The sequence below is a fragment of the Pongo pygmaeus genome, chromosome 9, assembly GCF_028885625.2.
Source record: "Pongo pygmaeus isolate AG05252 chromosome 9, NHGRI_mPonPyg2-v2.0_pri, whole genome shotgun sequence".
In the NCBI taxonomy this organism is placed as follows: Eukaryota; Metazoa; Chordata; class Mammalia; order Primates; family Hominidae; genus Pongo; species Pongo pygmaeus.
Window position 1 is genome coordinate 10,702,727 of NC_072382.2, and position 27,745 is coordinate 10,730,471.

General features: G+C 58.5%; 2 protein-coding genes across 8 annotated transcripts in view; one reads left to right on the forward strand and one right to left on the reverse strand.

The window, feature by feature from the left end:
• MACROD1 (mono-ADP ribosylhydrolase 1) overlaps positions 1-14,614 on the forward strand; it is a 170,396-nt gene extending 155,782 nt beyond the window's left edge. For 2 of the 6 annotated variants that reach the window (XM_054441234.2, XM_063670846.1), the window contains 7 exons: positions 12,830-12,946; positions 13,408-13,529; positions 13,611-13,641; positions 13,767-13,840; positions 14,135-14,216; positions 14,299-14,333; positions 14,485-14,614. In XM_054441234.2, the coding sequence (XP_054297209.2) occupies positions 12,830-12,946; positions 13,408-13,529; positions 13,611-13,641; positions 13,767-13,840; positions 14,135-14,216; positions 14,299-14,303 (431 nt within the window). In that variant the 3' untranslated portion in view covers positions 14,304-14,333; positions 14,485-14,614. Of the gene's footprint in view, positions 1-12,829; positions 12,947-13,407; positions 13,530-13,610; positions 13,642-13,766 lie in introns of all 6 variants that reach the window. The other 4 variants (XM_054441233.2, XM_054441235.2, XR_008492587.2 and 1 more) reach the window with 3 other exon arrangements.
• Positions 14,615-14,758: 144 nt separating this feature from the next.
• Positions 14,759-27,592, reverse strand: OTUB1 (OTU deubiquitinase, ubiquitin aldehyde binding 1). 2 transcript variants are annotated; one of them, XM_054441238.2, is made up of 7 exons: positions 26,523-27,592; positions 24,637-24,698; positions 24,283-24,381; positions 16,519-16,637; positions 16,237-16,321; positions 15,934-16,128; positions 14,759-15,829 (listed from the first exon to the last, which is right to left on the reverse strand). In XM_054441238.2, the coding sequence occupies exons 1-7, from the start codon at positions 26,578-26,580 to the stop codon at positions 15,632-15,634; spliced, it is 816 nt and encodes a 271-aa protein (XP_054297213.1). In that variant the 5' UTR covers positions 26,581-27,592; the 3' UTR covers positions 14,759-15,631. The 2 variants fall into 2 exon arrangements, with proteins under 2 accessions (XP_054297213.1, XP_063526917.1); XM_063670847.1 differs by having other exon boundaries at positions 14,759-16,128.
• Between the last annotated feature and the right edge of the window lie 153 nt (positions 27,593-27,745).

A 27,745-nucleotide genomic window follows, 5' to 3' on the forward strand; every position in this document is an offset into this window, starting at 1 on the left:
AATTTACTTATATATTGTGTTCCTTGTCTTCTACCCTCTGAAAGTGAAAGACTGTATCTCCTGCACCCAGAACTGGGGCTGGCACTCATAATAAGTGCTCAGTAAATGTTTGTAATCCCAGCCTGTAATCCTAGCACTTTGGGAGGCCGAGGTAGGAGGATTGCTTGAGCCCAGGAATTTGAGACCAGCCTGGGGAACATAGTAAGACCCCATCTCTACAAAAAAAAAAAAAAAAAAAAAAAAAAAAAAAAAAAAAACCAACCGTGGTAGCATGTGTGCCTGTAGTCATAGCTTGGGAGGCTGAGGTAGGAGGATCACTTGAGCCCAGACAATTAAGGCTGCAGTAAGCCATGCAGTGAGCCATGATTGCGCCACTGCACTCCAGCCAGGGTGACAGAGTCAGACCCTGTCTCAAAAAACAAGGAACAAGGGGCCGGGCATGGTGGCTCATGCCTGTAATCCCAGCACTTTGGGAGGCCGAGGTGGGTGGATCACCTCAGGTCGAGTTCGAGACCAGCCTGGCCAACGTGGTGAAACCATGTCTCTACTAAAAATATAAAAATTAAGGCCAGGAGCGGTGGCTCACACCTGTAATTCCAGTTCTTTGGGAGGCTGAGGTGGGCAGATCATGAAGTCAGGAGTTCAAGACCAGCCTAGCCAACATGGTGAAGCCCCGTCTCTACTAAAAATACAAAAATTAGCTGGGCATGGTGGTACACACCTGTAATACCAGCTACTCAGGAGGCTGAGGCAGGAGAATTGCTTGAACCCCATAGGCAGAGGCTGCAGTGAGCCAAGATCACATCACTGCACTCCAGCTTGGGTGACAGAGCAAGACCCTGTCTCAGAAAAAAAAAAAAAAAGTTTATTGAATGAATGAACTACAGGTAAAGGTGGGGATGACCCTACACATTAAGCAGCAGACTTACCCAAGGGCAGCAAGTGGAAACCAAAGATGTTTTGGCAAATCCAGGAGTGGCTCACAGATGGCCTGTGACCTCACTCTAGGAAGTGGAGGGGCCCTGCTCTGGCCACTCAGAGGCACGGTGGAGGTCTCTCTGGTTCCCCTTCCAGCATTTAGGGGTGAGGAGAGGCTGGCACAGGCCTCTCACACAACCTGACTGATGCAGAGATGGACTGGGCAGGTGCCCCTGGAGGAAGTGGGCCCAGAGTCCAACCTTTTAACATGGGCTGAGATTTATGGAGCCACCGCCAGCGCTTGCTGGGACTGTCACTCTGCTAATGTGATTGGAACACAGTGGAGGTGGCGGGGAGGGGGCTGTGGTAGGGATGAGGCTGGGGCTGGAATGGAGCCCAACCTGGTCCCCGGAGGTGCTCTGGCCTCCCCTATACCCCTGCTCCTCCCACCATCCTTTGAGTTCATCCAGTCCTAATCCCCTACCTGCCCAAGTTAGACCCCATCTGACTCTGCCCAGACACACCCATCTTCCCATGGGGTCCCTGGACATCCCTCCTACAGGAGTTCAGGCCTCTACCCACGCCCCTCCCGTGACCAGCCACCCATTGTTCGAACAAGCACAAGGGCCATCCTGCCTGCCCTGGCCACTCTGCCCAGAACCCTGATGCACTGCCCTGCTCCATGTTTTCGTCCCGCAGCCCTGATTCCCTGCTTGTGTTTTGTGTTTGTTCTTCCTTGCCTGCCTCCCCACTGGAATGGACTCTCCCTGAGGGCAGGGTTATGGGAGATTCTGAGCCCCTAGAAGAGCTTCCTGCTTTGAAGTAAATAATTAACATCTGTGGTGCAGTGAGTGGCACCCTCTGTGTGCCCTGGGAGCTGGGGACACAGCTCTCAGTCTGGCACCCACATCCTATCCCCTCACCCTGGGGACTGCCAGCCTGCCAGTCCCTCAATGGAGAGGGACAACAGGCAACACCCTGGCCAACACCCCAATCAGCATCCTAGCCAACACCCCAACCAACATGCCAGCCAACACCCCAACCAACATCCCAGCCAACACCCCAACCAACATGCCAGCCAACACCCCAAACAACATGCCAGCCAACACCCCAAACAACACGCCAGCAAACAACCCAACCAACACCCCAACCGACACTCCAGCCAACACCCCAACCAACACTCCAGCCAACACGTCAGCCAACACCCCAACCAACATGCCAGCCAACATCCCAAACAACACCCCAACCAACTCGCACCAACCTATATGCCAGCCAACACCCCAACCAACATGCCAGCCAACATGCCAGCCAACACCCCACCAACATGCCAGCCAACATCCCAACCAACACCCCAAACAACACACGCCAACCAACATGCCAGCCAACACCCCAACCAACATGCCAGCCAACACCCCAACTAACACCCCAACCAACATGCCAACCAACACCCCAGCCAACACCCCAACACCCCCACCAACATTCCAACCAACACCCCAGTGAACACCCCCCCAGCCAACACCCCAGCCAATACTCCAACCAACACTCCAAACAACACCCCAAACAACATGGCAGCCAACACCCTGCCAACACCCCAACCAACACGCCAGCCAACACCCCAACCAACACCCCAGCTAACACCCTGGGCAACACCCCGGGCAACACCCCAACCAATATGCCAACCAACACCCCAGCCAACACACCAACCAACACCCCAGGCAACACCCCAACCAACACCCCAACCAATATGCCAGCCAACACCCCAGCCAACACCCCAACCAACACCCCGGGCAACACCCCAACCAACACCCCAACCAACACCCCGGCCAACACCCCAGCCAACTCCCCAGCCACCACCCCAGCCAACACCCCAGCCAACACCCCGGCCACCACCCCAGCCAACTCCCCAGCCAACTCCCCAGCCACCACCCCAGCCAACACCCCAGCCACCACCCCGGCCAACACCCCGGCCAACTCCCCAGCCACCACCCCAGCCAACTCCCCAGCCACCATCCCAGCCACCACCCCGGCCACCACCCCAGCCAACACCCCGGCCACCACCCCAGCCAACTCCCCAGCCAACTCCCCGGCCACCACCCCAGCCAACACCCCGGCCACCACCCCAGCCAACACCCCAACCAACACCCCAACCAATACCCCAGCCAACACCCCAACCAACACCCCAACCAATACCCCAGGCAACAACCCAACGAACACCCCAACCAACACCCCAGCCGACACCCTGGCCAACACCCTGGTGTGGGTGGTGGCATGGAGTTCCTGCCAGGAGGGGCCAGCACAACTGGGGCTCAGAAGATGGGGCTGGGCCTGGCCTGCAGGGCTTTGGGGCCCCAGCCCACTGTTTTTATGGCAAATGTGCGGTGATTTAGAGCAGGAGAGGGCTTCAGTCTCAGGGGAGCAGAGAAGGGAGTCTCCCGGGTACCCCCAATGCAGTGAGAGCCCCCAGGGGCTGCTGGGGCTAAAGGGACTTAACCTAGAGGGCACAGGACTCCTGTGCCTGCCTCACTCTGGGCCTGGACCCCCACCCACCAGGCCCTGGGGCCAAACTAGATGGTGCTGGCAATGCACTGAGTCCCAGGGAAGTCCCCCTACTCCCCTACTACCCATTCTTCCCTGGGGCTCTCTCTGAGTTGAGGGAGCTATGCCAAATGCTGGGACTCAGGACTTGGCTCCACCTTCAGGGAGACCCAGTTTGGTAGGAGGCTTCCCAGCAGAGGGAGCATTTGACTTGGGTCCCAAAGGCTAAATAGGAGTTCTGCAGGTAGAGCAGGATGTAGGGGCCCCCCAGGGGGAGGGCCTGTGTCTGCTTCAGGAAGGCTTGATGGGCTTGGGGCAGCCACCAGCCTTCCCGACAGACCCTTGGCCTGGTGTCTGCCAGGCCCCCTCCTCTCTCCCACCTCCCTCCTGGAAAGCTTTTACTGGCTCAATAAAAACATTTTTTAAAACACTCTCCTATTGTATGGTAAGAAGGGAGGCAGGTCCTAAATCAGGATGGGAATCGACAGAGCCCTGACGTGTGTCTCTCCTGTTTATTAGGACTGAAATGTTTACTCGGCGATAAGGAGCCGGCTTTCTCGGGGAGATTTGTGCGCTCTTTTTCAATTACCCCTCGTCTTTCTCTGCCACTTTTGCACTAAAGGGATAATAAATGTATCGGAGCGTTTCAATTATTCATCTAAATCATGACTGCGCCTGCCACGGCCAAGCTTTAGTGACAGATTAATTCAGGGCCGCCTTCCTCTGGCTGCGTGGCCGCCATCTCTACTCCGGCCTGGCCAGCGCCCCAAAAGGTCAGCTCCTGGGGTGGGTGGGTGGGAGGGAGTCAGGCAGGTCCCTGGCAGGTGGGCAGGAGAGGATGGAACCCCATCCCCACCCTCCCCACATTCTGTCTGGGGCCTTCCTGAGGTCAGCGACCCCACTCAAACTGCAGGACCCCGGCCTGCCTGTGTGGGTGCAGCTGCTCCTGCCCCCATGCCGTTGGCCCTGAGCACCTCTGCACCCTGTGCCGGCAGGGCAAGCCCGTGTGTGTGTCTCCTACACCCGGGCCCAGCTGCTTCCCACCCAAGATAAGCTAGGGTGGCTGGGCTTCCCTCACTGTCTTCCCCTAGCACCGGGCCTTTGCACATGCTGCTCCCGGGCCTGAGCGCTCCTCTGCCCTCCTGTCGCAACCCTCCCGCCTAGTTTCGCCTTCCCATGTCAGGGCAGCCCCTCGGACACCCCCTCCACTGCTGTGTTAGTGAAGGCCTGCCAAGTGGACAACACTCCCTGTCCCACGCCCGCACCCCAACCCTGGGTGCCTATGTGTGTGTGGGACCTCGCGCCTTTCCCCAGGCCCCGCCGCAGACTCCCTCACCTGCTCAGAAGCCGCCACCCAGGGCCCGTCCCTCCTCACACACATGCTGGGACCCTGGGGGCCAGCAGAGCGCTCTCCCCCACAACCCTGCCTCTCTCCCTCAGGTCTTTCTCTTGCCACCTCCCTCTCTCCCTCGTTTTCTCCATTTCTCCCTCCACGCTTTGCCTCTCTCTGGCTCCGTCTCCCTTCTCCTGTCGTTCTTCCTCTCTAGCTCTGGCTGGTTCTCTGTTCGTAGACCCGCAGGCCCGGGAGGATTCGCCCAGGCCTCTAAGTATTCAGCGCTCGACTCCTGCCCGGCTCACAAGCGCTCCGCGCCCTGCTCTGGCGCTATCTGCCATCGCCCGGCCGCTGCTAATCCGTGATTGCTTCCCGCGGCCGCTAGGAAAAGGCTCAGCTCCGGCCGCTCCGATTAGCCGTGGCCTTGCTCTGCGAGCAGATAAACGTGACCTCCGTGGCCTGTGGCCAGCCTCGGCCCTCTGGAGGCGGGGCTGTGTGCGGCCCTCCCCTCCCCAGCAGGGCTGAGCTCAGAAGCAGCAGGCAGCCCGAAGGGCTCGGCAGTCCCCGCACCTGTCCCTGTGCCAGTCTGGTGGGTGTTGTGTGTGCAGGGTGTGAGTGCCGGGACCCTCTGGCGTGGGGCTGTCTGGCACAGAGCAGGGGTGGGGGCTGTGCTTCAGCATAGAAGGGAAGGGCGTGCCAGGAAGAGGGCCCAGAGGCCGAACCAGAACACGTCCCTTCACTGCTGGAAACTTCCCACCGCGCTCGAATCAATTCCCAATTGCGCGATTCCTCGCACCTCCCAGGAGGTCCTGTAGAGGCAGCGCTCCCTCCCAGCCTCACCCGCCGGCCTGTTCCCGCCACAGGGCTCTGCCCTTCCTGAGCTCTCCGCCCGGACTCTCATCCCGGACTCTCCTCCCCATCCCCTTCCAAAGCCGGTTCTTTCTCATTACTCAGGGCTCTGCTCAAATGCCACCTCCTCGGAGGGGCCACCTCATCCTCTGAACAGCGCCCGCCCCTCCCTCCTCCCTCGGGTCCAGCTCCATTTTCCCCTTCTCCTTTTTCACCACGCCCCAACTTAGAGCTGTGTGTCCCGTCCCTAGAATTGCGGTCACAGGACTCCTGGCCCTTACATAGGGCTGGCACGTGGCACGCCGCCCCCTAGCCCTCATACGCATTTTTTGAATGGTAGAGTTTGGAACCAGTAGGAGGGGCGCAGGAGGTAGTGAATTCAACTGAGGGGGAGGCTGCAGGGAGCCCCAGAGAGTCCTTGAAAGCTTTGTTGGAGTTGAGGATTTTATTCCATGTACCCTTGGGAGCCATGTGAGGTTTTATGACAGGTGGTGCGTGCCCTTCCCCAAGGAAAGGCCCCCAGGCCTTCCTGCCACCCCTGCCTGACCCCAGTTGATGATGATGGTGCCAACGGCAGCCAGGCATTCTCAGTACTTACGACATGGCCACCAGCACCCTTTGAACCTCTCCCTGCAGAATCTCATACACCCTCACCCAGCCCTATGGGAGGCATCATTAGCATCTCCACTTTGCAGATGAAGAAACTGAGGCGCTAAGTCCCTGGAGCTGAACCTCACTTCCCGCCCCACCCGGCAGCTGGCCCCTGTGTAAGAGGGAGGCTGGGACTTGGGTCCCTGTCCCGTGGCCACAGCTTTGACCAGGCAGGGCTGTGGAGCTCCTGCTCTGCCCCCAGCAGGCATGATGCCACCAAGCCCCGGCATGCAGCTGCCACAGGGATTTTTAATAACGGGAGTGATTTTTGCATGATGAATGAGGCACTGCCGTTGTGTACATAATGAAGCCCTAATGTTTTCAAATCCCCATTTAAGGAGCTGATCTCACCCCGTAATGAATTTCAGATCACATCACAGAACTGTTGTCCATCCATCTTCTCCCTGGGGCACCCACCCGCCTTGGCACCGAGAGGGTGGGGCCTGGTGAGGATGGGCTCTGCACCCCACTGGGCTGAGCCCAAGCCTAGCACAGAGCCCGGGCTGGCTAGAGTTTGTTGATTGAATGGCCGACCAGGAGGGTGTGAGCAGAAGCAAAGATGGTTCCGGCAATGGGATATTGCTCAGGTCTTGGCCTAGGAGTTAAACAGAAGCCAGAGGTGGAGAATGAGGAGTGGGCTGGGAGAGAAGAGAGCGCAAGACCCTTGGGTAGGTCACTTATCCAGGCTTTGTGGCTAAACCTTCCCTCTGCAGGGTTAAAAGCCTGGGGCAGCAGGTCAGATGTCTGCCCTTGACGCAGTTGGTACCCTCTCAGAGACTCAGTTTCCCGCATTTCCCCGGGAGCCTGGCCCCTTTCTGCCTTGGCATATGGTATTTCTGTAGCCCTCCTCCGGAGAGGGAAACCAGCACGGGCTGCACTGAGGCTTGGCTGCCAATGCCCTCCAGGCTGTGCCCAGCCCGTCCAGGCGGGAGTGGTCCCTGGAGCCCAGACCCCTGGTCCGTCCTGGGCTGGAGGGGAGGCACACCCCTGCCTCAACCCCCAGCTCACACCTCTGCCTCCCCAAGGCCCTGTGTCTCTAGCCCTCCTGGCTGCTTTCTCAGGGGCATCTCCACCCTGGCAGTGTGGCCGGTCCCTGGGGTACAAGGCCCCCAAGAGCATGACAGGGCAAAGGAATCCCCTGCCTGTGAAGTCCGCGGCTGAGCCTCAGCCTCCCATCTGTAAAAAGGGGATCCTCCCATACAGCCCCCAAAAGCTCATTTCAGAGGCGTGAGGTTGAGCCAGAGAGGTATGAGACTCGGCACCTGAGACGCAGGGTCAGACGCTGCAGTCACAGGGCAGCAGGCTGGATACCCAGCCAGCCCAGGCCCCACTCACCCCCACAACCTTGCCCAGGCCCCCCTTCCTGTTCACCTCCCTGCTTTTGGGGCCCACAGGAGTCTAGGAAGGTGGGGGGCAGGGGCAAGAGCTGCCCAGGCAAGGCCTTACACTTTGCTGTGTGGCTCTGGGAAAGTGGCTTTGCCTCTCTGAGCCTATCACTACTTCTGTAAGATGAGGGTTAATAATGTGGGTCTTGGCCGGGCGCAGTGGCTCATGCCTATAATCCCAGCACTTTGGGAGGCCGAGGCAGGCGGATCACAAGGTCAGGAGTTCGAGACCAGCCTGCCCAACATGGCAAAACCCCATCTCTACTAAAAATACAAAAATTAGCCAGGCATCATGGCATGCACCTGTAATCCCAGCTACTCAGGAGGCTGAGGCAAGAGAATTGCTTGAACCTGGGAGGCGGAGGTTGCAGTGAGCTGAGATCACGCCATTGCGCTCCAGCCTGGGCAACGAGCAAAAAACTGTCTCAAAAACTAACTAAATACATAAATAAATAAATAATGTGGATCTTAGTTTCTGCTCCTCCTCTCACTGTGGGGCCTTGGACAAGTTGCTTAACCCCCCTGGCCCTCAGTCTCCCATCCCCCTTGACACCTCCCAGCGTATCTCAGTGCTCCCCACCACTCTTTTTTCTTTTTTTTGAGATGGGGTCTCACTGTGTTGTCCAGGCTGGTCTCGAACTCCTGAGCTCAAGTGACCCTCCCACCTCAGCCTCCCAAAGTGCTGAGATTACAGGCATGAGCCACCCCTCCCAGCCCCCACCAGTCTCTTGAGGCCAGAGCTCGGAGACTCAGAGAGGTTAAGTGACTTGCTCCAAACCACCAGCAAAATCTCGTGGCCAGGAATTCTGGGAAGAGAAATCCCAAAGAGGGCACACCGTGGGCCAGCCCCACGGGATGGTAGGGGGAATGGGGGAGCATAGAGAGACCAGGAGCAGGTCCAGGCCTGCGGGTTGGGGTGCCCTGCCCTCGGCAGGGGCACAGCTGCCCTCCTGGTCCCCCGGGCCACAGGCCTCCTCATGTTCCTGTAAATAATTAATTAGCCCCTGCCTGCTTGTTTGTTTAGCATGAGGAATGCTCCCCCACTGAGACGCATTTATTGCTGAATAAATTTAAATATCTAATCTTCCCTTCATGAATATTACAGCACCCTAAATAGCGGCCAACTCATCCTAAGCACCTTGGCGGATGGCCCCACCAGAGCCTGCCTGCCTTCCGCCCCTGCTGGCTCTGAGGACTGCCCGCTCCTGGTGCCCTCCACTGCCCCAGGAATGCCCGGGGCTACAGGCAATCACTTGGCCCAGCCCTCCTTCCTTCCTCAACATCCTTCCATGGGAGGCGCACAGATGCTGGGCTGAATGCTGGCCGCGGAGGCTGGAAGGCAGGGCTTTACCACAGCAAAGCAGGGAAGCAGGGAGATGCCTAAGATGGGGCGGAGGGCCAAGGGCCGCTCAGGGGCCAGGGCTTGGGGCAGAGAGAGGTTCCTCCAGGCTCAGGCGAGGTCAGACAGAGCCCCAGTGGCATTTGAGGAGCGGCCTGAGGAACGAGAGCCCACGAAGGAGACGGGAGGGCCCGCTGGATGGAGGGAGCCGTCAGCGCTGGGAGCAGCCAACCCGTCCAGAAAGACAGTGGCCTCAGAACACTGTGCAACAAGAGGCCACCAGGGCAGCCCCCCTGCTGGGAGGGGTTGTGCTGACGTGGGGAGACACTGCCTCCCCAAGAGCGTGGACAGGGGGCCATTCGAACCAGTCAGCCAGAGTGGTTCAGGGTGAGGCCCTTTTATGGTCCCAGAGGAAGCAGAGCCACCGAGGTTGGGAGCCCAACCTTCCAGCCGTGTGGGCAAGTTTCCCTCTCTGTGCCTCAGTTTCTTCTTCTATAAACAGGAAAAATAACAAGGCAGCGGCTGTAAATCACCATGCAGGTGCTTACCCAACAAGAAGGCTGACAAAGGCCACGGGGGGTGAGTCATACCAGCTACTCAGGAGGCTTAAGCAGGGCAACATAGCAAGAGCCTGTCTCAAAAAAAAAAACAGGCTCACATCTGTAATCCCAGCACTTTGGGAGGCCGAGACGGGTGGATCACTTGAGGTCAGGAGTTCAAGACCAGCCTGGGCAACATGGTGAAACCCCATCTCTATTAAAAATACAAAAAATTAGCTGGGCATAGTGGTGCGCCCCTGTAAGCTCAGCTACTCGGGAGGCCGAGGCATAAGAATCACTTGAACCCAGGAGGCAGAGGTTGCAGTGAGCCAAGATTGCGCCACTGCACTCCAGCCTGGATGATATAGTGAGACAGAGGGCTGATGTGAAGGAGCCAGATCAGGGGGAGCTTAACGGTAGAGGAGGGAGGAGGGAAGAACGGGCTGCAGGGAGGAGGCAGAGGGGCCTTAGGGGCCATCTTCTGGCCACAGGTGGAGGAAGGCTTCATCTTTGACCTGATGGAGAAACATCTCAGGGGGGCCCCGCCACCCAATTGGGTTCTGTCTCCCCAGGAAAGACCCCAGGTTTTCTGCTGACTTGGGGTGAGGGTTGAGCTGGAGCCTGGAGGTTTGTTTTGGTGCTGAGGGCCCTGGAGAGGAGACTGAGGGTTGATCAGCTCCTGTGAACTGGGAATACCCTACCTCCCACCAGGGTTGCTGGTCTTTTCCAGCTGCCTTGGGGTGGGGTGGGAAGAGGGAAGAGGGAAGGAAGGGCATCTCTCCTGAATGGGACCCCAGGAAGCTTGAGTCTCTAGGACCTAGCTTAGCCCCAGGTAAGAGCCAGGACAGGGCCTGGAGGGCAGAGCTAAGGGGGCTCTGGGAGTGTGTGTGGGAGGGGTCCTTTGGGGCTATGGCTAAGGAGAGCAGGGTGGGAGGGTTCCCCTCTGCACTCGCAGGGGAGACAGCGAGAAGGCTGGTGTGTGGACAGGGAGGGACACGCAGGCAGGAGGGGCCAAGCTGCACTCTAGCTTGTTGCGGTGAGGGTGGGGCAGCAGTGGGCTGACAGTGACCTGTCCCTCATCTCTGCTTTAGGGGAGCCCCTCCCTGGGGCCCCTGCAGAGCCATCACTTGGCCCAGGCTCTGTTCTAGAACTGCTGGGGGTGAGGAGGGGGCATCCGGCCTGAGCCCTCTGCCAGCATTGATTCCAGCTCCCTCCACCTCCCTTGCGCCCCCAGGTCAGCCCCAAAGGCCTGGCTGCAGGCCCGTCCACTTCTGCAGGAAACATTAAATCCCTGAAACACTGAGCTCCACTTCCGCATGGCCCCCACAGCTGGCCGAGGTCGCCTGCAGGGCGGTTAGGCCCCAGAGACTTCGAGCAGCCGGGTGCCAGGTGGCTGAGGCCTTTAGGGCAGGACCCAGGAGGCTCCTAGGAGGGCCAGCTCAGACAGGTCCCTGGGCTCACCCACACACACTGTGAACACCCTGTGTGCACCCACCTCCCATCACACTGATGTACACATACCCGAACATGCCCACACTGTCACGCTGTTGTTAATAACAGGATATACTCACATGACCAAGCACTGCCAAGCACTGCCTTAAGCACATTACAAAGTTAGTTCACTCAATCCTTCCAACAGCCCAATGAGCTCTGAGGTGGGTGCTATTATCCCATTTTCCAGATGGAGCAACTGAGACCCAGAGAGGTTAAATGATATGTGAGGGGTCACACATCTGTGGCTTGCAGAACCAGGATTTGAATTCAGGCTGCCCAGCTCCACAGCCCAGCCACGGCACCCCATTCGGAACACTCACTTCCCAGCACTGGGAGCTCCAGCCTGGACGCCCGCTCTGGGCCCTGCCTTCTTGCTCCATCTCAGCCTCGCCCTGGGCTACAGCTGCCTTTCTCCCTGCAGAGGAGAGGAGCAGGTGGAAGGGATCCAGGCCTGAGCCGTTCTCAGGGTTCCCCTAACCTTTCTGCCCACCCATCCCTGGGACGCTGGGGGAAATTGCCTGGTGCCAGCTCTGAGTAAAGTTGCAGAATGAGGTTCAATTGTGCCCCCAGGGCACAAGAGAAAACAGCAAAAGAAAGGGGCGTGAGCCAGCTGGCATCCCTGGAACTGTGCCGAGACTGAGGTGATGAAGGAGAAGGGGGCCTTGGTTTGTCCATCTGCAAAATGGGGAATGATGGTCCTCTCTTGATGCCCGCCTGTGAGCACCAGGCAGCTGGTGCCTGAGGAGCTCCTGGCGTGAGCGATCAGAACTGCCAAAGATGGGCCCTGTCCTTCCGGCCAGCGCGCAGCGTTTTCCTCTGTGGGAGGGTCGCTGTCCCGGTATTCCAGATGAGACAGTGGACGCCAGAGAGGGGAAGGGGAAGGATCTCACAGCCGATGAGAGGTGAGCCCGGGCTGGACCCCGGCCTGCCTGAGGCCAGGCCTCTCCTGCGCGGTGCCCTGGCGAGGTTGGGCTGCTGGAGCGTTTCTTCCACGCCTCCCGCTGCGCCCCAGTTGTTTATCTGCGCCCGGGTCCCCAGGGTCGCTCGCGAGGCCCTGGAGCCGCCCTCGGATAAACAAGCCCAGGCGGGGCCGCAATTAAGCCGGATGCGCTAACGAGGCGGTTCATTAACCAGCAGGGGTTGGCGCGCCAGGAGACTCGGGCCCAGGCGTCGGGCTCACCTCCCCGCGCGGCTGGAAGACCCAGGCTCCAGCTACAGATCTGATCACCCTGTAACAAGGTGGCCTCTGTTTCCTCATCCGCAAAATGGGTCCTAGGGTTTGCCGCCGCCCCGTGGTGGGGCGCCGCCTGGGAAGGTGGGCCTTGGGATCGCACCGACGCTGAGGCCCGGGCGGAGGCAGCGACTGGTCGCGGGCCCTGCAGCGCGCCCGGGACAGGGCTAGGGAGGGGCGTCGGGGAGGAAGGTGAAACTTCCCCGTCATCCCAGCTCGGGCGGCGGTTCCTGCCCCGGCGGCCCCCGCCTCCCGGAGCCGCCCTGCCTGAACCCTGGCGGCGCGGCCTGTTAGGGACAGGGTGGGCCGCGTGCGCCCCCTGCCGGCCTCCTTGCGCCACTTCCCGCCAGGCCCAGGGCCGTCCCGCTCTGCGCCTCGGTTTCCCCAGATGTGAAACACTCCGGGCGGGGTGGAGGCAGCGGCTGGAGGCCACGGGGTTGGGGCGCGGCGCCGCATGGGTCCTCGCACCGCCGAGGGGCTTCTCGGGACTGAGGGTGGTCACCCCGGGGCCGCAGCCTTGCGAGGCCAGCTCAGTCCCGCCCGCCCTCCCCGCAGTGGACGGCTGCATTCACCGGGCCGGCGGCCCCCTGCTTACCGACGAGTGCCGGACCCTGCAGAGCTGTGAGACTGGCAAGGCCAAGATCACCGGCGGCTATCGGCTCCCGGCCAAGTGTGAGTCCCCGACGCGCCCCCAGCTGCGGGGCGCAGACAGGGCGCCCATGTGTCACTGGGACATCAGGGGTGCGGCCCCCACAGGAGTGCTGGGGACCTCCTCAGGGGGCCCTTCTTAACCTTAAGGGCCAAGACCCGGCCCCCACCCCGCACCCCGTAGGAAGCAGATGGGGAAGACCGTGCGTGGAGGCTGAGGATGGAGCTTGGGGGCAACGCCTTCGCGCCCACACTCGCGCTCGGGTCTCAGCCGAGCCCATACACATATGGGGAGGGGGCGCGGGGCGCTGTGCGCGTGCGGATTCAGGCTCGAGGGGGCCCACGGGGGGGGGCCTTCGCGGAGGCGGCTCAGCGCTTGGGGGGAAAGGTGTTTCCTGCCCCCTTCTGCCCAGGCCGGCAGGGGGAAGCGAGGGAGCTGAGGACCGCGTAGACCCCCGCCGGTCTGACCCCGTCGCCTCCCGTAGACGTCATCCACACAGTGGGGCCCATCGCCTACGGGGAGCCCAGCGCCAGCCAGGCTGCAGAGCTCCGCAGCTGCTACCTGAGCAGTCTGGACCTGCTGCTGGAGCACCGGCTCCGCTCGGTGGTGAGGGACGGCCCGCGGGGGAGGGCGGGAGGCGGGGCGCAGTGACAATGTTCCAATCCCCTCTCACCCCTCCCCGCCCAGGCGTTCCCCTGCATCTCCACCGGCGTGTTTGGTGAGTCTGGAAGAAGGGCAAGGGCCAGGAGTGGGCGGTGGACCCAGACGCCGGGAGGGGCCGGGGCGGACGGGGGAGTGGGCGGGGCCAGAGCCTAGGACTCACTCCCGCCCCACCCGCCTCAGGCTACCCCTGTGAGGCGGCGGCCGAGATCGTGCTGGCCACGCTGCGAGAGTGGCTGGAGCAGCACAAGGACAAGGTGAGTCCTGGGCCCGGGCGAGGGTGGGGTTCGCATCCCGGCCAGAGTGACCAGCCCCCGTCATCGCCCAGGGAGTCAGGGTGCAGAGCGCAGGGCCAGGCCCGCCCCTTCCTTCCCTGTTTCTCCTGCGCAAGGGCGCCTGGCGGTGGCGAGATGGGGGTGATGGCACACAGCCGTGAGCCTCCGTGAAAGGCGCGGGGCCAGGCAGGTGAAAGCCTGCACCGGGGCAGGCAGTCACAGGATCCTGGGGCCAGGCGTGGCGGCCCGGCCCAGGCTGAGCAGCCCCTGGCGCAGGTGGACCGGCTGATCATCTGCGTGTTCCTCGAGAAGGACGAGGACATCTACCGGAGCCGGCTCCCCCACTACTTCCCCGTGGGTACGTGCCCCGCGTCGCCCCATGGCCCGCCCCTGCCCCGGTCCACCCTGGGGGCGGGCTCTCACTGTCCTCTGCCTTCCAGCCTGAGGCTCCCGCAGCCCACCCTGACCGGGACCGGTAAGCAGGGCCTCGCCCCGTGCGGCGGCCCCGGCCCTAGACTAACACACCCACTAACCCCCGCTCACCCCCCAAGCAGGGCGGGAAACCACGGGGCAGCCTGGGAGGTCGGGGACGCCCACAGACACCTCTGACTCTGCTCTGCCCTCAGACCTGCCTTCGGGACCCCGCTCCCAGCTCTGAGAGGTCGCCAAAGCCTGCAGCCTGGCCTGGGCCTGGCCACCCCTTCTTTCCGTCCGAGCCCCGCCCCTGAGGAGCCTAATAAAGATCACGTTGTGGCAGCTCCTACTGTCTGAGCGCTGACTGGGGGGGAAGGAGGCGGCCCAGGTGTTGGATGGAGCCCCTGGCCAGATGCTTTCGCTGAAAGGGGCTGGCAAGAGCTCTCGGTGAGCCAGGCGGGCAGAGGCACAGGCGGAAGGCAGAGGCGGCAGCAGCAGTTCACATTTATTGAGGGCCTGCCCACAAGGAGCTCACAGCCTGGGGGCTGAGACCCCGAATGTGCAGGGGGCGGGGAAGAAAAGAGGTGAAGGCAAAAAGGCAGGCAATGCAGACACCATGGCCCAAGCAGAGGGGGTGCAAGGCAGGCACAGGCAGGGGGCCTGGGGCGGATGGGGAGGTGAACCGGCAGCCCCGCCTAGACCTGAGGACTGTGGACCCCACACGTTTGAAGGCTGCCCTCTCCCCACCAGGATGGCACTGCCGGGGCACCCTGTGGGAGGCCCAGCTCCTCCACCTGCCCTGAGCCGGGTCCAGCCTCACAAAGGCCCCCTCCGCCCAGGACTCCCAACCATGCAGACCCCTGGTGGAGGGCAGGAAGCTGGGGTCTGGAGCCCAGCCAGGACGTGGAGGTGGGGCCTATGAGGGAGCAGATGCAGTGTGGGTGGCCCTGGGACCCTGGGCAAGTCCCCAAGGAACTTCCAGGATCCCATAGAAGCCCCTGAGCCAGCTAAGAAGGGAAGGGGGGGCCTCAGGGAAGGAAGCAGAGGAAGCAGGAGGGGCCTCCAAGAGGCCTGGCCCCTCAAACCTACTCCTGTTGGGGAAGCTCAGGGGTGGATAGGTGAAAAGCAGGGGGACCCACCTGGGAGGAGGGGGCAGCAGACAGAGCAGCCAGGCGGGCAGCAGAGCAGGGACACGCACACACGGCTCACCACCAGCACCCCCTTTAATAAAACATGGGGGGGTCATGTGACAGGAAGAAGGGGGTGAAATAGGACCATTTACAACCACAGAAAAACCTCTGTACATGTCTAGCGCCTGGCAGAGGGGGGCAGCAGGGCAGCAGCGGGCCGGGGCCAGCCCTATTTGTAGAGGATATCGTAGTGTCCAGGCCGGTAGAGAAGGTAGACCTTGGGCTCGGAGCCCTCAGGGAAGATGTGCGGATTGGTGGTGCCGCCCTCGCCGCGGTCCATGTACTCCACCTGGATGGACACGCTGAGGGCCTGGGCCAGCGCGATGATGTGGATGTGGTCGCTCTCCTTGCACATGGGCTCCACCTCCTGTGGCACAGGTGCGGGTCAGGCCCCGGTCTCCGCACCCCGCCCCAGGCCCTGTGGACCCACTGCACTCCCCCGGCTGAGAGTAAAGGGGAGGGGGATGGCACCTGCTGGCAGAACTCCTTGACAGTCCGCCCACCCTCGATGAAATGCTCGAAGAACTTGCTCTCGCGCTGCAGGTAGCCCGAGGTGAGCAGCCGCAAGTAGACCACAAGGTAGTCGGAGGTGCTCTGGTCATTGAAGGAGGCCAGCAGGTCGGCGACAGAGGTCTGCTTCTCCACCTGCTCAATCAGGTCCATGAACTGCAGCCACCGAGGGAGAAAGGGCAAGATGAGGGGGAGGAGATGGGTGGTCCTCACCAGGTGAACCCCTCACCCCTGGCCCAGCCCAAGACAGGCGCCAGGGCTCACCGTGTTGTGGAAATCCTCAATTGTGAATTCAGTGAAGCCCTGGGACACCAGGTCCTCCTTGCTCTTGGCAGACACAGCCTTGAACCTGGGGGTGGGATGGAAAGGCGGGCCCAGCATGGGCTCCTCGACCAGCCCAGACACCAGGGCCCAGACAGCACTGCCCCGCCTGGCAAGGCCAGAGTCCAGCCCATCGCCTGCCCTCAGGTGGAGCTGCACCTCCTACTCGCCCGGGGAGGAGGGAGACACCCACCTGCCTTGGTGCCCAGTGCCCACCCTTCTCACCGCTGCAACTCCTTGCTGTCATCCAGCAGCGCCTCCAAGTGGGAGAATCCGAAAGCCCGATAGAAACAGTTGCCATCAGGCCTGGTCTTGCGGATATACGAGTACTTTTTGTGGAGGTCCTGCAGAGACAGCCCCACCCTGACAGGTTAACATCAGGCCAGAACTGGGGCTGGCCAAGGAAATGTTCCCCAGCAAAGGTAACACTCCAAAGGTGGCAACCGAGCTCCCAGCAGCCATCTGCCACCCTGGGACCCTGAAACAGGCTGCTGAACGTGGCAATGGGAGCGGCCCACTGCCCAGAGTCCTCCCAAAAGATGGCAGGAAGCTGGGCACTTAAGGACAAACTAGTTGCATGGGTCACTAAAGTGCTGCGGGGCCTACAGGACTGTACAACAACAGGTGAGTGCATCTGTCCTTGAGCAATGCGTCCTCTCTGGTCTTTCAGCACAAGAGAACTTCAGGGCAAGCAAGTCAGGGCCAGGGTGGAGTGCTGGCCTCCACGCCTCAGCCAGGCGGCTGGGGCCCTCTGCACAGCCCAGCTCAGCCCCGCTCCCGCCACACTGAGAAGAGTTCCCCCACCTCTAGGCCTTGCCCGCAGCCCTCCTGGGGCTAGAAACAGCCTCCCTCCTCTACTTGTTTTTTTGAGACGGAGTTTTGCTCTTGTTGCCCAGGCTGGAGTGCAGTGGTGCGATATCGGCTCACTGCAACCTCTGCCTCCTGGGTTCAAACGATTCTCCTGCCTCAGCCTTCCAAGTAGCTGGGATTACAGGTGCCCACCCACCACGCACACTTCACCTGGCAAGCACACTTCACTCCCTGGGCACCCTCCCCTCTCCCCACTCATCTTGCTCCCACCCCCAGCTGATGACTTGTCTTTCTTCCTCAGCCCCCACCAGCACATCTGCCCTCGGCCTCCTCCCGCAATCCTCAGAGGATCTGTTCCAGCTGCCACCTAAGCTGCCTCTCCACTCCACACTAGCCCACCCCCACCCTCAGGCTCAAGCACATCATTCCAAGCTGGGCGCCATGGCTCACACCAATAATCCCAACATTTTGGGAGGCCAAGGTGGGAGGACGCTTAAGCCCAGGAGTTCGAGACCAGCCTGGGCAACACAGTGAGACCCCCATCTCTCTAAAAAAAATAAGTAAGTGCCTGGATGCGGTGGCTCACGCCTGTAATCCCAGCATTTTGGGAGGCTGAGGTGGTTGGATCACCTGAGGTCAGGAGTTCGAGACCAGCATGACCAACATGGCGAAACTCCATCTCTACCAAAAATATAAAATTAGCTCAGCATGGTGGTGCATGCCTGTAATCCCAGCTACTCGGGAGGCTGAAGCAGGAGAAGCGCTTGAACCCGGGAAGCAGAGGTTGCAGTGAGCCGAGATTGCGCCATCACACTCCAGCCTGGGCAACAGAGCAAAACTCCATCTTGAAAAAATAAATAAGTAAGTTAGCTGCACATGGTGGTGCATCCTGTGGCCCCAGCTACTCGAGAGGCTGAGGTCGGAGGACTGTGTGGGCCCAGGAGGTCGAGGCTGCAGTGAGCTGTGATGGCACCACTGCACTCTAGCCTGGGTGACAGAGTGCGTGAGACCCTATCTCAAAAAAAAAAAAAGACATTTTCCTAGTAAGTCCCCCCATCATCAATTTTTCCCTCCCTACTGGTTTAGACCCAGCAGCATATACACATTCGGCTACTTCTTTAAAATCAAGGGAATCCTGGACTTTACGTTTCTGTCTGGCTACCCTTCAATTTCTCTGCATTCTTTACAGCAAAACTCCTAATAAAGCTGTCCGTGCTGTCTCCACCTCTTTTCTCCCTCGGGAGGCTTTTGCTCTAGCCAAGGTCAGCTGAACGCCCTCAATCAGAGGGCAAACCCAGCCCCCCACCCCCACTGGCCCCTTAGCAGAACTGAGACCACTGGCTGTGGCCCTGCCTAGATGCCTCCTTCCCTGGGCTGGCGCCCCCACCCTCTCCTTGTCTTCCTCCTGCCTCCAATGCCACTCCTCATCTCTCTAAGCTCTGAGGGTCAGGGATGCCACCAAACCATACAGCACCCTTCAAGACATGGTGTGTCACCTGCAAGAAAACAGTCACTGAGGCTGGGCATGGTGGCTCACGCCTATAATCCCAGCACCTTGGGAAGCTGAGGCAGGCAGATATCGAGGTCAAGAGATCAAGACCATCCTGGCCAACATGGTGAAACCCCGTCTCTACTAAAACTACAAAAATTAGCTGGGCGTGGTAGCACACACCTGTAGTTCCAGCTACTCGGGAGACTGAGGCAAGAGAATCACTTGAACCCAGCAGGTGGAGATTATAGTGAGCCGAGATCTCTCCACTGCACTCCAGCCTGGGCGACAAAGCGAGACTCCGTTTCAAAAAATAAAAAAAGAAACAGTTACTGCACACTTAGCCACTGTGCCTGCCACGTGACCACAGGCATGAGGGCTGTCTCCCATGTGCCTACCCCGCCCTGCTCAGGCCTGGGACAGCTTCCATTTTTCTTTTTTTTCTTTTCTGAGACAGGGTCTCCTGTGTCACCTGGGCTGGAGTGCAGTGGTAAGATCACGGCTCACTGCAGCATCAACCTACCAGGCTCAAGCAAATTCTCCCACCTCAGATTTCAGAGTAGCTGGAACTACAGGTGCACACCACCACACCCATTTAATTGTTGTATTTTTTGTAGAGACGGGATTTCACCATATTGCCCAGGCTGGTCTCCAACTCCTGGGCTCATGTGATGTGCCTGCCACAGCCTCCCAAAGTGCTGCACCCGGCCAGCTTCCTCTTTGAAACTACACTCACTCTCATGGCCAGGTACAGTGGCTGACACCTGTAATCCCAGTGTTTTGGGAGGCCAAGGGGGGAGGATCAAGTTGAAGTCTAGCATGGGCAACACAACAAGACCTCATCTCTACAAAAACGTAAATTATACTTGCTCTCTTGACGACGTCAGTCTCAAGCAATTTTTTTTCTTTTTGAGACAATCTTGCTCTGCCGTCCAGGCTGGAGTGCAGTAGTGCGATCTCGGTTCACTGCAACCTCCACCTCCTGGGTTCAAGCAATTCTCCTGTCTCAGCCTCCTGAGTAGCTGGGACTACAGGCGCGCGCCACTATGTCTGGCTAATTTTTTTGTATTTTTAGTAGAGATGGGGTTTCACCATGTTGGCCAGGCTGGTTTTGAACTCCTGACCTCAAGTGATCCACCCACCTTGGCCTCCCAAAGTGCTAGGATTACAGGCATGAGCCATGGCCCCTAGCCAAAGTCTCAAGGATTTAAATAGTCCCAAGTGTGAATCTCAACTCTCAACTCCAATTGCAATCCTCCTATCTACCAGCCTCACCACACCTCCTCTGAACTGTCCAACAGGCATTTCCACTGAGTGCAGCTGAGATCAACCTCCAAACAACTGCTCCTCCACTTCAGTCACCCACAGCACCCAAAGCCTTACAGTTGCTGCCGACTCCATCACCATATCCATCCCTTCAATATGTCTGGTATCCAACTGCTTCTCACTCCTCACCTCCACCACCCGCTGCCCGCCTCCAGCAGATTTTACTGCACAAGCCTCCTGGCAGTATCCCTGCCTCCACTTCACCCTCTGGAGTTTATTCTCACCCCAGCACGAGAATGCCCAGGGTCGGCTTGGCATGATGATTCAGGCCTGTAATCCCAGCACTTTGGGAGGCCAAAGTGGGTGGATCATTTGAGGTCAGGAGTTCAAGACCAGCCTGGCCAATATGGTGAAACCCCACCTCTACTAAAAATACAAAAATTAGCCAGGCATGGTGGTGGGCATCTGTAATCCCAGCTACTCAGGAGGCTGAGGCAGGAGAATCGCTTGAACCCGGGAGGTGGAGGTTGCAGTGAGCTGAGATGGTGCCATTGCACTCCAGTGCACTCCAGCCTGGGTGACAGGGCAACACTCTGTCTCAAAAAAAAAAAAAAAAAAGTGACCAGAGTCACCTGCTAGATGCACCCCATCTCCGTCAGAGTCCTTTCTCTCGCCACAACACCCCACCCCGCCCCGCCCCGCTCAGTTCCCCAGCCCCAACACTTCATTCTGCACCAGCCACACTGGCCTCCATGCTGGCCTCAAACCATCCAGGTGCCCTCTTGCCTCGGGCCTGGGTGGGCACTGCTCTCGGACGCCTGTAACTCGCTCCCCGGTCTTTTTCTGTTCATTACTCAAATACCACCTCATCAGCAAGGCCTTCACCAAGCCCTGTTTAAAATGGCAAATGCTCCCACTCCCAATCCCCTCTTTTTTTTTTTGAGGTGGAGTTTTGCTCTGGTCACTCAGGCTGGAGTGCAGTGGCACAATCTTGGCTCACTGCAACCGCCACCTCCCGGGTTCAAGAGATTCTCCTGCCTCAGCCTAAGTAGCTGGGATTACAAGGATGCGCCACCACACCCAGCTAATTTTGTATTTTTAGTAGAGATGAGGTTTCACCATGTTAGGCTGGTCTCCAACTCCTGACCTCAGGTGATCCACCTGCCTCAGCCTCCCAGAGTGCTGGGATTACAGGCGTGAGCCACCACGCCCAGCCCTGATCACCCTTTTCATTTTTCTCCACAGCACTCACCACCTTCTGATACCCCACATGTCCTAGAGCCCTCTTTGGCTTATCATGTCTTTCCACCCTGAACTCTAAGTTTTGTGAGGGCAGGACTTTGTCGGCATCGCTCTATCTTCAGTACCTAGAACAGTGCCTGGACCACAGTCTGTTGTCAATAAATGTTAAATGAGTAGCACACTAGGACCACAAAGAGCCCAAATCACCACTGCTACTGTAGCAGCCACCATGGCCACTGTGAGCACACTCTCTGTGCCAGGCACTTGGCACAGGGCGAATAAACGTCACCCTAATTGATCCTCACAAGAGCCCATTTAGAGAGAGAGGAGCTCTCTGCAACCAGGCCTGCTTGGGCTCTGCTGCCACAGCTGTCTCTCTACCCAGGGAGAAAAGGTGGGCTCAGGCACAGCACACAGAATGCGGGTGCTGGGGGCACAGAGAGGCCTCTTAGACAGCATGCTCTGAACATCCAAATGTTTGATGACTCCATGGGAAGAACCTGGGGCCCAGCCTGTCCTGTCCACTTTACCAGGGTGGTCTAGCATGAGCGGCAGGCCATGACATGGGGGGGTCCCGCTGGAGGACAGTGACATAGGAGGAATGAATGAATGAAACTCACCCCCTGTATGGGGAGAGGAGTGGGTTTGTAACCCGCTGCTTACAACCCCCCGTAACATCTCCTTCAACCCTCACACTTGCCTTGTGAGGAAGACAATGTCCCCGCCCAGAGAGAAGAGAACAGGGGATCCAAGAGCTTCAGGGTGTTGCCTGAGATCACGCAGCTCGAAGTGGTGAGGCCAGGACTGGAACCCAGGCCCATCAGGCTCCACAGCCAGTGCCTTCATCTCTCCACAGGCACCCTGAGGAGATCTAGCTCCCTGAGGAGAGGGGGCCTCAGTAGATCACAGAGCACAGACCTCACACAGCTGGATCTGGCCTGCAGGTGTGTTTGGCCCACACATTTAAAATCTGAATTAGCTGCCAACTGTTAGAAGTCAGGAGCTGTGGTTACCTCTGGCTTCTCTTGGAAAAACAGATCTGGAGACAATGGAGTCACAGGTATGGACACTCCCATTTCCCCCAGGGGCCTCTGCTCCTTATTACTGTCTGGCTGATACTGAGCTGAGCTGCCCTGCTTGTTCACCACCTGACTTCCTGGCCACCTTCAATCACCTGGGTTACCTACCTGGCCACAGAGGCCTCCCCTACCAGTAGAGGACTCTAAGCATCTGTCATCTTCCAGGGGAAGAGAAACATTTACTAAACACCTACACTGAGCCTACCAGATACTGTTTCCACACACCCATTGTCACATTTCTTTTTTTTTTTTTTTTTTTTTTAGAGACAGGTCTCACTGTCACCCAGGCTGGAGTGCAGTGGTACAATCATGGCTCAACTTCTTGGGCTCAAGTGATCCTCCAACCGCAGCCTCTTGAGTAGCTGGGACTACAGGCATGTGCTACCATGCCCACTAATTTTTTGATTTAGAGAGACAAGGTCTCACTATGTTGCCTGGGTTGGTCTTGAACTCCTGGGCTCAAGCGATCCTCTGGCATCAGCCTCCCAAAGTGCTAGGATTCCAGGCTCGAGCCACCATGCCTGGCCCCATTTCACATGTCAACCTCCCAGCTCACAGACCTAGAAAGTGGGTGGTGAAGTTTGCCTCCGTTTGAGTGATGCAGAAGGGCCCTTCGAGGAAATCTGTGGCCCCCCAACCCCACCGCTTCCTGCCTCTCCACAAAGATCCAGGAGGCAAGCTGTGGGAAACGGCCCTCTGGCAACCCTCCTGCCCCACTGAGCACCAGCCTGGTCAGCCCCCATATGGGCACCAAGATCATCAGCTCCTGCCCAGCCTGCATCTCCCTCAATCTCACAATCACTCTATGGGAAGATGCTTTTTTTTTTTTTTTGAGACGGAGTCTCACTCTGTCGCCCAGGCTGGAGTGCAGTGGCGCAATCTCTGCTCACTGCAACCTCTGCCTCCCGGGTTCATGCCATTCTCCTGCCTCAGCCTCTCTGAGTAGCTGGGACTACAGGCGCCCGCCACCACACCTGGCTAATTTTTTTGTATTTTTAGTAGAGACGGGGTTTCACCATGGTCTCGATCTCCCGACCTCGTGATCTGCCCGCCTCAGCCTGCCAAAGTGCTAGGATTACAAGCGTGAGCCACCGCGCCAGGCCTTTTTTTTTTTTTTTTTTTTTGAGACGGAGTCTTACTCCGTTGCTCAGGCTAGAGTACAGTGCGGGATCTTGCTTCACTGCAACCTCCGCCTCCCAGATGCAAGCAATTCTCCTGCCTCAGCCTTCCCAATAGCTGGAACTACACGCGTGCACCACCACTCCCAGCTAATTTTTGTATTTTTAGTACAGATGGGGTTTCGCCATGTTGACCAGGCTGGTCTCGAACTCCTGACCTCAGGTGATCTGCCCACCTCAACCTCCCAAAGTGCTGGGATTACAGGCGTGAGCCACTGTGCCCAGCCAGAAGATGCTTTTATTGTCCCTATTTTATAAATGAGAACACCCATTTTAGAGACACTAAAGGACTTGCCAAGGATACAGCAGCTGAGTAGCAGAGTCTAGATTTGAATCAATGTCTTTTTTTTTGAGACAGTCTTCTTCTGTTGCCCTGGCTGGAATGCAGTGCTGCAATCTCGGCTCACTGCAACCTCCGCCTCCCAGATCCAAGCAATTCTCCTGCCTCAGCCCCGCGAGTAGCTGGGATTACAGGCACCTGCCACCACACCCGGCTAATTTTTGTATTTTTAGTAGAGATGGGATTTCACCGTATCAGCCAGGCTGGTCTCGAACTCCTGACCTCAGGGGATCCGCCCACCTTGGCCTCCCAAAGTGCTGGGATTACAGGCGTGAGCCACCGTGCCCGCCCCCCACCCACCCCCGCCTTTTTTTTTTCTTTCTGGGATGAAGTTTTGCTGTTGTCACCCAGGCTGGAGTGCAATGGTGTGATCTTGGCTCCCTACAACGTCCACCTCCTGGGTTCAAGCATTGAATCAATGTGTTTTTGAGGCCTCAGCCTACACACTTCAAGAACCAGCAACGAAAGGTGTCCTCCAACACCCTACTCCCTCAGGTGACAGACCCAGCAGGAAGCAAGTCTGAAGCAGGCACCCTCCTGCCCCGCCCCCAGGGTGCTTCCCACCCGCTCTGGCCAGGCTCCCACCTTGATCTTCTGTTGATAGATGTTGTCATCTTCAGCATACTCCTTGTATAGGACCGAGAGCTCCAGCCGCTCTGACACCAGAGGGTTCTGCACAGCAATCTGGAGGAGGCAGGGATCTGTCATGTCCTAGCAGGGAGATGGAGTGACCCATGCCTAACAGCCAGAATAACTACAATAGGGCTGGGCTGGTCACCTGGTGGCACAGCGACCCCCAGAAAAGCACCAGTACCTAGCATAGCCTAGGGAGGAGGGAGCTTCCAAAGTAGAGACAGACAATAGGCCTTATGCCCAGCCTATGCATTTCCACAATGGGGCTGCTGGCCACTGCCTCCCTCACCCACTGCAGCCCCTCACCTCTTGCTGAATTCGGTCCTGCTGAGCCATGATGGCTTCATCATAGGCCAGACAGTTAACACCTGGAAAAAGGAAAAAAGCCAAAGATTACAGGGGATCCTGGCCGTCTCCACTGCAGGCAGCTGGGCCAGGGAAAAGAGCAGCCCACGGGCAGGAAGACAGGCTTAGAATCTGGAAGCAGGTATGTTACAGATGTCCCAGATGCAAGCAGTTCTCCTGCCTCAGCCTTCCCAATAGCTGGAACTACACGCGTGCACCACCACTCTCAGCTAATTTTTGTATTTTTAGTACAGATGGGGTTTCGCCATGTTGACCAGGCTGGTCTCGAACTCCTGACCTCAGGTGATCTGCCCACCTCAACCTCCCAAAGTGCTGGGATTACAGGCGTGCTCCACCTCAACTGTGTCATCTTGGCAAAGTCCCTTCCCCTTCTGGGCTTTCATTTCCTCATCTTTAAAATGAAGGGGCAGAGGTGCACCGTGGTACCCCTAAGGTGTGCTCTTCCAGCTCTGACACCCCCTTCCTCCCGTTAACATCACTTCCCAGCAGCCTGGGAATGTTCTGGGGCCAGGCGTGGTCTCTTGCGGAAAGCAGGATGAGGAAGCAGAGTCCTGGCCTGGAGAGCTTCCTGTGAGCCTGCACTTTACTCCATCACCGCCTTCATCCTCTTGCGGTCCTGGATATTGTTAATGGTGCCCATTTTACAGTTAACAAAACAAATGCAGAGAGGTGAAGCAATCTGCCCGAGGTCACAACTAGCAAAGACCTGTGGTCGAACCCAGGTTTGTCTAATTCCAGGCTGAGTTCTTCAGCACAATACCTCTCCTTGGCTACCACATGGCAGAGACCTTTACTCAACCGTAAAATGGGGCGAGTACCCCCGCCTTTCTTAGAGGCATACCAGTACGTGCTCTAGGATTATCAGCCAGCTGGGCAGGTCCACCCGATGGACCCCACTGTGAGCAGCTAGCTATCGGTGAGGAGTTAGGACACCTGAATTTTAGTCCTGGCTCTCTCTCTTAATGTCATCTTGAACAAGTCCCTTCCGGGGCCCAGTTTTCCCACTTCTCGTTCCCTCAAGTGTTCGGTGAAAATGAGATGCGTGGGCTGAAAGACTTTAAAGGTCAGCCCTTTTGGGGCTCGCCATCCCAAATTCTTGGCTGGGCGTCGACCTACCTACCCTTTTCGCACTACTCTGCAAAAGAGCTGTCCCTGCCACCCAATGACCTACGCGGTCCCCAGGGCCCAACTCATAGGCGGGAAAAGACAGAGTGGGACCATTTTTGAAAGGCCCATCTCCTCAGGAGACTAACAATGTCTAGGCAGGCGGAAAGGGGCTGCAAGGCCAGAAGAGGCGGCTCTACCAGAAAAAGTCACAGGTCTCAGGAACAGATCCCGCAGTCCCCTCACATCCCAGGGCCGCCTACGACATCCCGAATGGCCCGCCCGGACCTTTGTGCTCCGTAGCCCAGCGAAACTCGAGGCCCTCACGGCGCGGGCCGCCGCTGGAGCAGGCCGGGGGGCTCGGCCCTGGCCTAGGCCTCAGCCTGACTGCAAGGACCGGGGCGAGAGGGCTCGGGGCCCCTGGAGCCGGGAGCCGAGGGGTTGGGCAGAGGGCGGGGCGACCCAGGCCCCGCCCCGGGCGCACACGATGGAGAAGGGCCGCGGCCCTTGGCCCGCCTCGCCCGTCCTCCCTCCCGGCCGGGGGTCGCGGCGGTGGCTCCTTCCATTGTGAGGGGGAGGGGAGGCAGCGGAGGTGGAGGAAGGGACCCCCCGCGCACCTCGACACCAGAGCCAGCGGCCCTGCCTCCCCTCCCTCCTCGGGAACAGCTGGCCCGGCATCGCCCCCACTAGCCCGGGCCGGACATCCCTCCTTGGATCCGTACCTTCGGAGTCGCTGCCCAGCGGCTCCTGCTTCTGCTGCTGAGGTTCCTCCGCCGCCATCTTTAAACAGCGCCGCACTGCCGACCGCTTCCGGGTTGCCAATTGCTGTCCTCCCGGAAGTGAGCCCCTCCTCGTGGCCCCGCCTTGGCAACAGCCCTAGCAACGGGATCCCCTTAGGCGTTGTCAAGGAATGGGCTTCCAGTCCCGTGGCAGGTGCTGGCACGCCAGGCCTGCGGACCTGAGACCTGTAGGAGAGGCCGGCCGCCCCAGGTCCGCACCTCCACCCCACACACTGGTTTGGCTCCATCTTCCCAGCCTCCCAAAGTTCCCGATGGTGATTGCAGATCCTCCTGGAGCCAATTCCGTTTTCTTTTCCCTGGAGTTTGAAACGCGGATTGTGTTATTGAGAGAATTAAAAAAGTGAAATTAAAATCACCGAAGGCAGCATTCCTGCTGCGGGCTTCGGCAGGCACTGCATGCGACCATAGCTGCAGTGCGGAGCAGCATCTGACCCAGGAGACAGGAAGTCGGCCAGCGCCGGGGCGCCCGCGGAGCCCCACATCGTGGCCCCACGGAACCTGGGTTCTCTGCCGGCTTTGGTGAGCTGCTTCCGGCAGGGAGCATCCCTTGGTGTCAAGGCCAAAGCCTCATGACCTAACTTTGGGCTCTGTGTCCTTCTGGTTGTGACAAAGCAGGACCTTAAAAAAAAAAAAGAAAGAAAAAAGAAAGGGTCTCGCTATATTGCATAGGGTAGTCTCGAACTCCTGGGCACGAGCGATCTTCGGGCCCTGCCTGAAGTGTAGCTGAGACTCCAGCCGCGAGCCACCACTAAAGCAGGGTCTTTATAAAAGCAAAGACTTCACAAAAAAGGAAAATAATGGTTGCCAAGAGTCAAGCGGAGGTGCTGGAGGGAAGTGGATGTGGCTGTGAAAGGGAAAGTCTGGATTCTTGTGAAGGTGGACATGCGCAATACCCTGACTGTGTCAGTATCCTGGTGTATGCTTTACTACATTTTTGCAAGATGTTAGTGGGGGCAGAGGAGACTGAGTAAAGGATACATGGAATCTTTATAATTTCTTTAAGTTCCCTGTGAATTATCTAAAAATTACGTTTAACTTTTTTTTTTTTTGAGACAGAGTTTCTCTCTGACCATCCAGGCTGGAGTGCAGTGGCACGATCTTGGCTCACTGCAACCTCTGCCTCCCGGGTTTAAGCCATTCTCCTG

Coding starts and splice junctions, on each gene's coding strand:
- OTUB1 (XM_063670847.1), bottom strand. CDS start 26,580: ATGGCGGCGGAGGAACCTCAGCAGCAGAAGCAGGAGCCGCTGGGCAGC. Junction 24,699..26,522: donor GCTGGGCAGCGACTCCGAAG/GTACGGATCCAA, acceptor TCCTTTTTCCAG/GTGTTAACTGTCTGGCCTAT. Junction 16,322..16,518: donor GACAGCAAGGAGTTGCAGCG/GTGAGAAGGGTG, acceptor TCCCACCCCCAG/GTTCAAGGCTGTGTCTGCCA.